The sequence below is a fragment of the Gracilinanus agilis genome, chromosome 3 (assembly GCF_016433145.1).
Source record: "Gracilinanus agilis isolate LMUSP501 chromosome 3, AgileGrace, whole genome shotgun sequence".
NCBI classification, from domain to species: domain Eukaryota; kingdom Metazoa; phylum Chordata; class Mammalia; order Didelphimorphia; family Didelphidae; genus Gracilinanus; species Gracilinanus agilis.
Genome location: NC_058132.1, coordinates 77,978,386 through 77,991,120, shown reverse-complemented (window position 1 = coordinate 77,991,120; position 12,735 = coordinate 77,978,386). Strand labels below are relative to the sequence as shown.

Genomic DNA, 12,735 nt, shown 5'->3' with positions numbered 1-12,735 from the left:
TCTTTAAGACTCCATTTACAATAATAATATTTGTAGTATCTACAGCACAGATTTGTTATGAAGCTTCACTTCTGCAGACAATGTACATTCCACATCTCAACTTTCCACATCACAGTTGTGATATATCATGGATCCACATAAGAAATTAAGTGGGAATTTTGGGGAGTTTCATAGCAACCACAGAGGACACACAAAAGGCAGCAGATAATGCAGAAAAAGTTTGAAAACTAATGCATTTTATCTTTTATAAATTTTAATATAATTTAAAATAAATCTTAAAAATAAATATAAAATATGTTATTTTATATACAAAAATATACACAATTTCTTTTATAAAGCTGTAAGTTAAAGTTTGCAAAATGAATGTGAACAGAAGCCTGTACTTAGCAAAAGTTTAAAACTTTCCATAAATGTCAGTTCTTATCTTCTGGGGTAACCCACTCCACTTTTGGACAGCTCTCACTGTGAAGCCAAAGAACCAAGTTTTGAATCATCCCCAAACCTGCTATCTTATCCATGGGACATCCTTGATGATTTTGAAGGATGTAGGGCTTGTATAGAGTCAGTTTATTCAACAAGTTTTGTATACTCATCCCTGCAGTCTTACTGATTTACTAAATGTAGTTGGGGGAGAACTATTAGTCACTGATTTATCTTTTTAGCACTAGAAGCACAGTCAGTACTATATTTATTTTTTAACCCTTACTTTCTGTCTTGGAATCTATTCTGAGTATTCATTCCAAGGCATAAGAATAGTAAGGGCTGGGCAATGGGGCTTAAGTGACTTGCCAGGTTCACACAGCTAGGAAGTGTCTGAAACCAAATTTGAACCCAGATCTTCCTTATTCCAGCCTGGCTCTCTATCCACCAAGCTACCCAGCTGCCCCAACATTATCTTTTTTTTTCATAAATTTATTTTTTTACTAATTATATATAATAACAAATTTCCACCTAAATTTTCCCAAATTATATAATTGAAACTTATCTCCTTCCTCCCTCCCTTCCCTTCACCCATCTGGGTTGTACATTTCTTATCATGGAAAACATTTCCATATTATTCATTTTTGTGAGTAATCTTATAAAACCAAAACCCCAAAACATAAACCCAAATAAAAAATTGAAAAATCATATGCTTTCATCTACATTCTGACTCCAATAGTTGTTTCTTGTCCTAGATGATTGTATTGCTGAGAGTAGCTAAGTCTATCATATTTGATCATTCCACAATATTGCTGTTACTATGTATAATGTTCTCCTGGTTCTGCTTATTTTACTGTGCATCAGTTCATGTAGGTCTTTCCAGCTATTTCTGAAATCATCCTGTTCATCAATCGTAATAGCACAATAGTATTCTGTTACCTTCATCTACCACCATTTGTTCAGTAATTCCCCAACTGAGGGGCATCCCTTTAATTTCTAACTCTATGCCACCATAAAGAGAACAGCTATAAATATTTTTGTGCAAATAGGTCCTTTCCCATTTTTTTTATCCCTTAGGGATACAAACCCAGTAGTGGTATTACTGAATCAAAAAGTATGCATTGTTTTATAGCCCTTTGGGCATAATTCCAAAATGCCCTCCAGAATGGTTGGATCAATTCACAACTCCACCAACAACGCATTAGTTTCCCAATTTTATCACATCCCTTCCAAAAATTACCAATTTAATAGGTGTGAGGTGGTCAGAGTTCTTTTAATTTACATTTCTCTATAATCAAGAGAGATTTAGAATATTTTTTTCATAGGATTACTGATAGCTTTGATTTCTTCAGCAGAAAACTCTTCATATTCTTTGACTATTTGTAAATTAGGGAATGATATATTCTTATAAATTTGATTTAGTTCTGTATCTTTTTGAGAAATTAGACCTTTACAGAAAACTTTGTTATAAAAATTTTCCCCAGTTGTTTCCCTTCTCATCTTGGTTGCATTGGTTTTGTTTGTACAAAACCCTTTTAATTTAATATAATCAAAATTATTCATTTTATATCTTGAAATGTTCTCTATTGCTTCTTTGGTCATAAATTATTCCCTTTTTCCATAGATCTGACAAATAAACTATTCTATTTACTTATAATATCACCCTTTATGTCCCCCTACATTATCTTTAAAGAAAATGGATAAAAATATGTGCAATGAAAATTCAGCAGTGTGGTACATTGGGAAGAATGTAGGACTCAGACTACTTGAGTTTAAATCCCATCCCTGCCACTTAATAGCTGTATGAAATTAAATTAATTCCTTATGCTTATCTTGGTTTGCCCATCTATAAAATGGAAGTTATGTCAAAACAACTCTGAGGTACCACCTCACACCTAGAAGATTGGTGAATATAGCAGCAAAGGAAAGTAATTAAATGTTAGAGGGGATGTGGCAAAATTGGGACATTAATGCATTGCTGGTGGAGTCATGAATTGATCCAACCATTCCAGAGGGAAATCTGGAACTATGCCCAAAGGAGCTTTAAAAGACTGTCTGCCCTTTGATCCAGCCATACCACTGCTGGGTTTGTACCTCTCAAAGAGATAATAAGGAAAAAGACTTGTACAAAAATATTCATAGTCACACACTTTGTGGTAGCAAGAAAGTGGAAAATGAGGGGGTGTCCCTCGATTAGGGAATGGCTGAATAAATTGTGGTATCTGATGGTGATGGAATACTATTGTGCTAAAAGGAATAATGAACTGGAGGAATTCCATGTGAACTGGAAAGACCTCCAGGAACTGATGCAGAGTAAAAGGAGCAGAACCAGAAGAACATTGTATATACAGAGACTGAAACACTGTCACACAGTAAAATGTAATTAACTTCTCTACTAGCAGCAATGCAATGATCCAGGACATTTCTGAGGGACTTATGAGAAAGAATGCTATCCACAATCAGAGAAAGAATTGTGGGAGCAGAAATGCAAAAGAAAAACATTTGCTTGATCACATAGTTCAATGGAGATATGGTTGGGGATGTAGACTCTACATGATCACTATATTGCAAATATTAATAATTTGGAAATGAGTTTTGAACAATGATACATGCAAAACACAGTGGAATTGCTCGTTGACTATGGGAGGGGGAGGGAGAACATGAATCATGTAATCATGGGAAAATAGTCTAAATTAATTAAATATTTTTAAAATAAAAATAAAATGGAGATTATATTATATGCACAAGGTAGTTGTGGGTAAAGTGGTTTGAAAGCTTCAAAGAACTTTGTGAATATGGCATTTTGTGATTCTCCCATAGTTCTTGGAACAATCTAACCTGAACATTTGGATTTGTTTGTTATTGTTTTAACCATTTTATGTATCCTTGTTTCAAAGAGACTTGGATCTGAAGAGTTCAAACATTTTTGTTTCATGGACTCCCTCCACCATCTGGTGAAGCCAATGGATGGCTTCTCAGAATCATGTTTTTAATAGCTTAAAGTAAAATGTGTAGGATTACAAAGGAAACCAGTTATATCAAAATAGTTAATAATATGTTTTTAAAATAAATTTATGGACTTCAAGTTAAAAACCCTCTGCAGGGGGCAGATTGCTGGCTCAATAGATAGAAAACCAGATCTAGAGATAATAAGTCCTGGGTTCAAATTTGACCTAAGACATTTTCTAGCTATGGGACACTGTGCAAGTCACTTAACCCCAATTGCCCAGCTCTTACTGCTCTTTTGCCTTGGAACTGATACTTTGTTCTAAGATGGTAAAGGTTTAAAAAAATAAATAAATAACCCCTGCTATATTTAAATGAATTATAAAAGTACAAAATGTTATAGCTAGGAAGAATAAGGTTCAAATTTTGATTCTTTCCCGGGAAAAAGCGATCTTTCATTTTTATGAACTCTTATACCATTGTAAAGATGAAAATTAATATGCAAAAGCTAAGTATTATATTTTATAGTTTTATTAATAATAAACTAACAAAAAACTAGAGTGAAAAGGTACTAAACTAATTTCAGCCATGCTGGTGAAGAAGAGAGAGAAAGGTGGAGTTTCAGAACTTATAAACCAATATGTGAAGACATAAACGTACACAAAGGGAAAAGCATTGTGAGTAATACAGAAAGGAATTTTGGGTAATATAGTTTTAGGGGTTCAAGATTATTTATAAGTGTCTTATGGACTTATCAGAGTATATTTTGTATTATGCTTATCTTAATATATGTCCTGCTAGAATATAAAATCCATGAGTGCAGGAACTGTGTATGCTTTATTTTGGTGTCGCTGCCTAACCCAGTCTTCTTACCTTGCTCTCTCCAGTGTTTTTTAATGAATAAATAAATAAAAAAAAAAACGAAGAAATAAATCCTACTCTGCAAGGACTATTGGAGGATAAGGTACAGGCAGGCTAGAGTGAATCATGAGCTTATGACATTCCAAGGGTGAGAAGGAATTATCATTGTAGTGGAGAAAGCTCTGGCCAGATGAGTTGAACTCAAGTTTCAGATCTCTACCTAACAGATGTTTTAGGTTAACTTTTTCTCTTTCTCTTTCTCTCTTTTTCTCCCTCTTTCTCTTTCTACCTTCCTTCTTCTCTTTCTTTCTTTCTCTTCCTTCCTTCCTTTATTTCTCTCTCTTTCTTCCTTCCTTTGTTTTTCTTTCTTTCTCTTTCCTCAATCCTTTTTCCTTCCTTCCTTCCTCTTTCTCTCCCTTTCTTTTTCTTCCTTGCCTCCTTCCTTTCTTCCTTTTTTCTTCCATCCTTTCTTCCTTCCTCCTTTCTCTTTTTCTCTCTCTCTCCCTTCCTTCTTTCCTTCCTTTCTTTTTTCTTTCTTTCCTTCTTCCTTCCTTCCTTTCTTCCATCTTTTCTTCCTTTATTCCCTTCTTTCTTCCTTTCTTCCTTTCTCTTTCTTCCATCCTTTTCCCTTCCTTCCTTCTTTCCTTCCTCCCTTCCCTTCCTTTCTTCCCTTCCCTCCATTCCTTTCTTTTTTGTCTTTTATTTTTTTTTTATTTATCAGTTCTTTCTCTGGAGGTGAGCATTAGCAAGTTAATTTTCAAATATTCATACTATATAGCTGTATATAATGTTTTCTTGGTTCTATTCATTCCTCTCTTCATTATTTCATGTAGGTTTTCCCACGTTTTTAAAAAATGAACCTGCTTGAGAACCAGGAGAACATTGTATACAGTAAAAGAAATATTATACAATAATCAGCTGGTGAAGGACTAAATTGTGATCAGCAAAGCATGGTCACAAGATATCCACAAGAAATCAAGGATCTTTTGAAGGCTAGAATTCATACTGGTTCTATCTCCTTAACAGAATGATGGGAAGCATCAGATTAAAAAAGCTCATGGAAAAGGGCTTTGAAAAGTACAAAGTGCTGACAAATTGTAAAGTGGGATTGTTGTGATCTGTCATTAAAATATAAAGGATTCTGGAATAACAATAACAAAAAAAGGATAATTGCAAGAGACTCATGATGAAAAATGCTCTCCCACAGCCAAAGAAGGAACTGTTGGAGTCTGATTGCAGATCAAAGCATGCCATCTTTCACTTTATTTACTTCATGAGTTTTTTATTGTATGTGTGATATGTATCTTCTGTCACGGTATGAATAATATGGAAATATGTATTACATGAAAGCACTGTTATTACCTATATTAGACTACTTACCACCTTGGGGAGGGAGAGTAGAAGAGGGAGAGAAAGAGAAAATCTGAATCTCAAAATGTCAGAAAACAACTGTCTAAAATTGTTTCCATGAGTAACAAAATTAATTAATTAATTAGTTGGGCTGCTTTCATGGCCTTGGGCAAAATAATCCCTTAAATCCAATTAACTGGCCCTTACTACTCTTTTGCCTTAGAACCAAAGCTTAGTATTGATTCCAAGATAAAAGATAAAGGTATAAAAAAAATTTTAACATGCTCATCTTCTCTTAGGATGCAATAGTAATCCATCACAATCATATATCTCAATTTGTTCAGCCATTCCCCTCAGTTTCCAGTTCTTTCCCATCATAAAGACAGCTGCTATAAATATTTTGAAACATAAGTTCTTTTCCTTTTTCCCTGAATTTCTTGGGAAACAAATCCAGCAGGGGTATTATTGGGTCAGAGAATATATACTCAATTTTATATAACTCTGGGCATCATTTTGAATTGCTCTCCAAAATAGTTAGACCAGTTAGTAGTTCCACCAACAGTGTATTAGTATCCCAATCTTCCCACATCCCCTTCAACATCTGTCATTTTTTTTTTTTAGGGCCCCAATTCCTCCTGGTAAAATGAAGCCAGGAACTTTCAGGCTCTTATTGTTTTGTAATTTTGCATTTTTAAAACAATATTGATTTTCATCTAATTTCTACAAGTCCTTCAGGAGCCAACTCAAATCAGGCAAGTTGGTGGCACAGTAGATAAGAGTATCAGCTTTAGAGGCAGGAATCAATCAATACGCATTTATTAAAGGCTGACATTGTACCAGGCCTTGTGTTCAAGTAAGAAGTCCTAAGTTAAAATCCTGCCTCCTAAGGCAGGTAGGTTGCATAGTGAATAGAGTGCAAAGTCTGGAGATGGGAGATCCTGGCTTCAAATCCAGTATCAGATACTTCCTTAGTTCAGTGAGTCTGGACAAATCATTTCACCCACATCGCCCAGCCCTTACCCCTCTTTTGCTTTGGAATGGATAATATAGATTCTAAGACAGAAGGAAAGGTTTAGAAAAAAAATTCTGCCTCCTCCACTTCTGAGCTACATGACCCTGGGCAAGTCACTTAAACCTATCTTGCCTTTTTAATTCCTCCTCTATAAAATGAGGATAATAGTCACAGCTGCCTTGAAAGGTTATTTGAGGATCAAATGAGATAGCTTATGTAAAGCACTTTGCAAACTTGGAAACTTTACATGAATGCTAACTAATATTATTAAGTGCCCCTTTCCCTCCTGCCTGAAATCTTCCCAAACTGACTTCTCCCTTATCTATTGTGAGAGATGAAGTTCAGAAAGATGGGACTCCTCTCCATGAATCACTAAGATGGAGTCAGGGAACCTTTCCATCAAAACAAATTAAGTTTTGTGTTCCCAACCTAAGCCCCATTTCAGATAGATAGGATTAAAACAGTCTCAGTTTTGATTGGTTAAAAGGCTATAGGATATGCAAATAGGATTGAAACATTCCTTGTGTTGATGGGTTAAAACCCGCTTGAATAATTAGGATAATTAGTTTTTGTAATTTGCCTGTTTGTAAGATTGTAACTCTCAAGTAACCAGCCAATGGTGAAAGAGAGGAGGGACCATCTTTGCATCCAGGACTAGGATAAAAGGAGGCTGCCTGCTCCCATACTTTGCACGTGCTTTGCTGGCTGTAATATTGCTAATGCTGGCTCCTGGGTAACCATTCTCTCCAGGATGAAATAAAAGAGCCTTCAACACATTGACACTGAGTGGTCCTTCCTCTTATCTAATATCTCCTATAACACTAATTATAAAATCATATAATCCCAGGCTGATAAGGATTCCATTCTTTCCCCTTCATTCAGTTAGAAAAGAGACTGCCCAAAGTCACATTAGTGTCAGAACCAGGGTTCACAGGCTGACTCGGGTTGTTACTTAATAGCTATAATGCTGTTTTGTTGTTCATCCTTTATTTTCAAAGGGGACTGTGTAAGGCTGTTCTTCCCACCTTGATCTATCTATGGTCCTCGAGAAAAAGGAAATTTATAGGAGCAGCTGGGTGACTCAATGCTTAGAGAGCCAATCCTGGGCGACTTGGGTTCAAATATGGCATCGGACACTTCCTAACTATGTGACCCTGGTCAAGTCACTTAATTTAATTTTTTTATTTTTTATTCTTATTATTTTAATTTTATTTAATTGATTAAGAAAATTTTCTCATGGTTTCATGATTCATGTTCTTTCTCTCCCCTCCTCCCACCCCAACTCCCGTAGCCAGTGCGCAATTCCACTGGGCAAGTCACTTAACCATAATTTTCCAGCCCTAAATTCTTCTTCTTTGAAACTAATATCAAATATAAGACAGAAGGTAAGGGTTTTCAAGAAAAAGGAGCTTATTTTATCTGTTTTTTGTATTTCCCACAATGGGTGGAAAATCATTATGGGTGTTCAGCAGAACTGATTATGACATTCACACAACTGAGTCTAAAGAAGAATCTCAGGTCTTCTTAGTAACTATGACCTCAAGTTCCTGGGAAAAGAGACCAGAAACCTGAGACCCTATTTCTGGCTGTGGATGCTGCTAGCCGCTGGCCCAAAGTGTCCGGTCACCTGAAATCTTGAAAGTTCCTCCTAGGTATTGTAGTCTCCAGCACCGGCTCTCACTGGCATATTGTCAATTGCTAGGATTCACAAACAAGATTACTCGAAGCATTCTGAACTGTAGGAAAGCTAGGTAACCCGAAATGAGTGGCCTTCCAAGCAAGACTGCTGATATGACTGTGTTCTCAAAGATGGGACAAATGAGTTTATTGGGGCTCCCTGAAAGGTGAGAGCAGGAGGAATAACCTTCAACACATTTCAAAGGGAAAATGAAAAAAAAATGAGAAAAGCAAGCCTCTGGTTTGGATGTTTGTAAGACGTAAGATATAGGACTGGAGAAGAAGCTTGAGAGGTCACTTAGTCTAAGTCTTCATTTTATAGAGAAGGAAAGTGAGGAACATAGAGAGAAATAATTTGCTCCCAAATCATCTATGAAGTAAGTAGCAGAGCTGTAGGACTTCTGTACAGTAATGTGTCTCAGTGAATATATTAGATACACACGTATGCATATATGTATATATTGCTTTTGTTGTTGTTTAATCATTTTTCAGTCCTGAACCACCCTTTGTGACCCCATTGGGGGTTTTCTTTGCAAAGATACCAGAATGGCTTGCCATTTCCTTCTTCATATCATTTTACAAATAAGAAACTGAAGTAAATAGGGTAAAGTGACTTGCCCTAGGTCACACAGCCAGGAAGAGTCTGAAATCAGATTTGAAACTCAGGAAGAAGAGTCTTCCTAACTCTAGGCATTCTGTCCTCTGCACCACCTAACTGCTAACCTATATACATATATAAATAATATAACATTATATGGGTGTGTAAAACATTTTTTATAATAGTATCAATTCCTGTCTCTTATTTCTTACCCAGCATGCACCATCATGTAAGAGAGGAACCTCCAAGCTTCTTGCCTCTTGTCAGGACGATAGATGAATGGACTGTACCAGATGCCTCTCTCCAAGGTTTCCAGGGGCTTCCAAAAGGCATAGTAAATGAAGATAACAAGCTGGCAAGCAGTGACAAATAACATTAATGATACTTCATCCAAATCTAAATAATGACACAGCTCAACCCATAGATGATGCCTTTATTCAAAATGGGGCAGCTGCTAAATAAGGTCCCCTGCAATAGATGGTCAAGAGTAACAAGATATGGAGGGCATCTAGGTGATTGAGAGTCAAGAAATGAAAGGTCTTGTGTTCAAATCTGACCTCAGATACTTCCTAGCTTTGTGACCCTTGGCAAGTCGCTTAACCCCATTGCCCAACCCCTACTGCTTTTCTGCCTTGGAACCAGTATACAGTATTGATTCTAAGACAGAAGATAAGAGTTAAAAAAAAAAAAAAAAGAATAATAAGACATGGATGGTTGTGACCATTTCGTGCCCTTCCTTCCCCCTTGCTGTATCAAACTTCCTCTAGATATTAATGGTCAGTGAAGTCAAGGCCAGCCCTGGACAAAATTGTGAAATTACCCAAATGTGGATCTTTAGTTACAACCTACTCTGTTCTACACCTCTCTGTCTAGTCCTACCCTGTTTTTCCACCAGACAATCTCCTCTGGCTCTATCAGAATCTGTTCTTGGGAAGGAAAACCCTATTATCGGTTATTTACATTTTAGTGTGATAATAAGAGTTGTATTAATCTCATTTTGCCATGCTTAGTAAGCACTTAACTTCTTTTTTATTCATTCTGTTAAACCTGAGTATCCCTGAACAGATTTGAGGTGGGTCTCAGCATCCATGAAATCATAAGGCAAAAGCAACCTCCATAATTACTCTGCCTAAACCTCGAGCCGTTTTGAATGGCATCACTACTAGCTCTGTGGTTAAATCCTTTGAGAAATGTCATTTGATCTCTTGGCAAAGGTGTGGGCAGGAACTCTTAAGTAACTGTAATGACCAATCTTGGTGCCCACGAACAGATTTTGAAACATAGCTTCCTTCTTCTTTCAGCAAAGAAATACTCTGTCAGAACAAAGCCACTTTAGAAGTGGTTTTTGCTTATTTGTCCCGGGTTGTTGTTACTGTGAGGGAAGGATCAGTGTTGAGGTCTTGGGTGAGAGATAAGGGGACTCCAGAATTGACTATGAGGTAAAAATAAAAAGCATCAATTGACCTTTATTTTATTTTATTTTTTATTTTTTTTTTACATTTCCATTGTATTTTTTTTAATTTTTAAATATTTTTCCATGCTTCCATGATTCATGTTGTCTTCCCTCCCCACTCCCAGAGCCAACAAGCAATCCCACTGGTTTATACATGTATTATCACTCAATACCTATTTCCATATTATTCATTTTTGCAATAGAGCAATCTTTTAAAAACAAAACCCCACATCCTGTACCCATAATATAAACAAGTGATAAGTCATATGTTTTCCTTCTGCATCTCCACTCACTCCCACAGTTCTTTCTCTGGATGTGGATAGCGTACTTTCTCATGAGTTCCTCAGGATTGTCCTGGATCGTTGCATTGCTACTAGTAGCAAAGAATTGACCTTTATTTTTAAATGGGCAGAATTCTGAGAGTATCCTCAGCAAAGAACTGTTGAGAAAGAGGGAGGGAGTTAAAGTGATGGGTGAAGAGGCATTATGGCCAGGACGAGGAAGGGTAGGAAGAAAGAAGAATATGGAAAGGTCTGAAAAATGAGCTGAAGAAGGTGTGTCTGGCCATTACTAGGTAAAGAGTCTGTCTATCACTTGCCTTTTCTCCTCCAAGTTCATTCGATCCCCTGTCCCTTGTGGATGTAGGCTGCAAGAGGTTGTTTCTGTTCCCTAGGGATGTTTATATAAGGACTCCCTCTCCTTCTCTTCTTCCCCTCTTCCCTCCCCATAAGCACATCTACCTGCATAGTACTGATGGTGGTAATGAACACAGGAGGTGGGAGACATCTGGCTCTCTGCCTGTAGATTCCTTGGGTATCTGCAGGAAGAATCCACCTTGAAATGGGTTTATGGATATTTTTACACCATGCATCAAGCATCGTCCCCCTTTTTTTCCTCGTTGGCTTCCATTTTTTTTTCTTCTCTTTTTCTACCTCGTCTTCTTCCTTATTCAGATACCTTCTCCCCGTCTTGATGGCATTTTTAGAGGTCATCCTCTTGACTCCTGCTACCACCTGCTAGATTATAGGTACCTATCGAGATAAACCATATGACCATAGATAGCTATAGCCTCAGCACACTGGCCTGCAGCACCCTCTGTGGCAGAATATCAGGGTTTTTCCCCCTGGTTCAGCAGCTACAGTTTGGATTTCCTCTCCCTTTCCCTCTGGGTTAAGAGCTGGCTGCTTGGTGATGCAACTAACTGATCTCCACATGCCTGACACTCTCATAATCTCTTCAAACTCATTGTCATGTGTATAATTGTGACAAAATGCCAAAGACATCTCCAAATAAAGGACTCTCAGCAGGAGCCATTGGGCTTGTTCACTGCCACCACCCAAGGGATCGAAGGCAAGTGTCCTCTCCATCCTGGGGCACTCAAGGATCCCCATCATCTAACCTCATTCTCCCTATACATCAACCTTTATTTCTTCTACTCTCTATGCAACAGTGTGGGAGTGGAGGGTATTGATGGCTGGGCAAGGAAGGTCTCAATGCAGTGACTATGTCTCCAAATCCTTAAGTAAAGGTCTTGTTGTTCTAATTATAAGCAAAGATAGTAGGTTCTAATTAGTCTGCTCTAAGAAACTTTATTGATGAAAAGGCTCTGTAGGTCAAAACAATGTAGGAGACTCACCGGAATATTTTTCAAAATGTCACAAAAGATTAGGATAATCATCTGAAAATACCATCGTGTAACTAAAGTTGTATAAAATACAATCATATAAGCTCATAGGATTCAGAGCTAAAGTGGACTTTGTGGGTCACCTAATCCTACCCCCTTTATTTTATAGATTAACAAGAGCAGAGAAGGGAAGTGATCTGATACACTCAGGAGAATGACCGAGTCAGAAAGTTCTCTAGTCCAACCTTCTAGTCTTAGGGGTGGGAGAAAGGAATAAATATTTTAAGTAGTACTTACAAATATCCTCACAATCCTGGGAGGTAGGGGCTTACCATTATTCCGATTTTATAGTTGAGGAAACAGGCAAACAAGTTAAATGACTGGCCCAATGTCACATAGGCTAGTAAATGTCTGAGGCTGTATTTGAACCCAGATCTTTCTGACTTCAAGTCTACTTTACCTTACTAACTAGCTAACTAACTAACTGACTGACTGACTGAGGGAACTCATTCCCTTCTCCAAATAAGATATTATGCTTTTTTCTTTTTTTAACCCTTACCTTCTGTCTTAGAATCATTAGTTTGTATTGGTCCCAAGGCAGAAGAGTAGAAAGGCCTAGGCAGTAGGGATTAAGTGACTTGCTCAGGGTAACACAGCTAGGCAGTACCTGAGGTCAAATTTGAACCCAGGATCTTCTGTCCCTTGGCTTGGCTCTCAATCCACTGAGCCTCCTAGCTGCCCTTCATACTTTGAGACAACCCTAATTGTTCAGTAGTTTTTCCTTATGTTACAAG

General features: G+C 37.3%; 1 protein-coding gene across 1 annotated transcript in view; it reads right to left on the bottom strand.

Moving 5' to 3' along the window:
• The window catches only part of RHBDL2 (rhomboid like 2), a 37,884-nt gene extending 26,575 nt beyond the window's left edge, over positions 1 to 11,309 (bottom strand). Inside the window, exons 1-2 of the mRNA XM_044671471.1 lie at positions 11,058 to 11,309; positions 9,077 to 9,216 (exon numbers count right to left, since the gene is read on the bottom strand). Coding sequence (XP_044527406.1) covers positions 9,077 to 9,216; positions 11,058 to 11,309 — 392 coding nt within the window. The remainder of the gene's footprint in view (positions 1 to 9,076; positions 9,217 to 11,057) is intronic.
• Between the last annotated feature and the right edge of the window lie 1,426 nt (positions 11,310 to 12,735).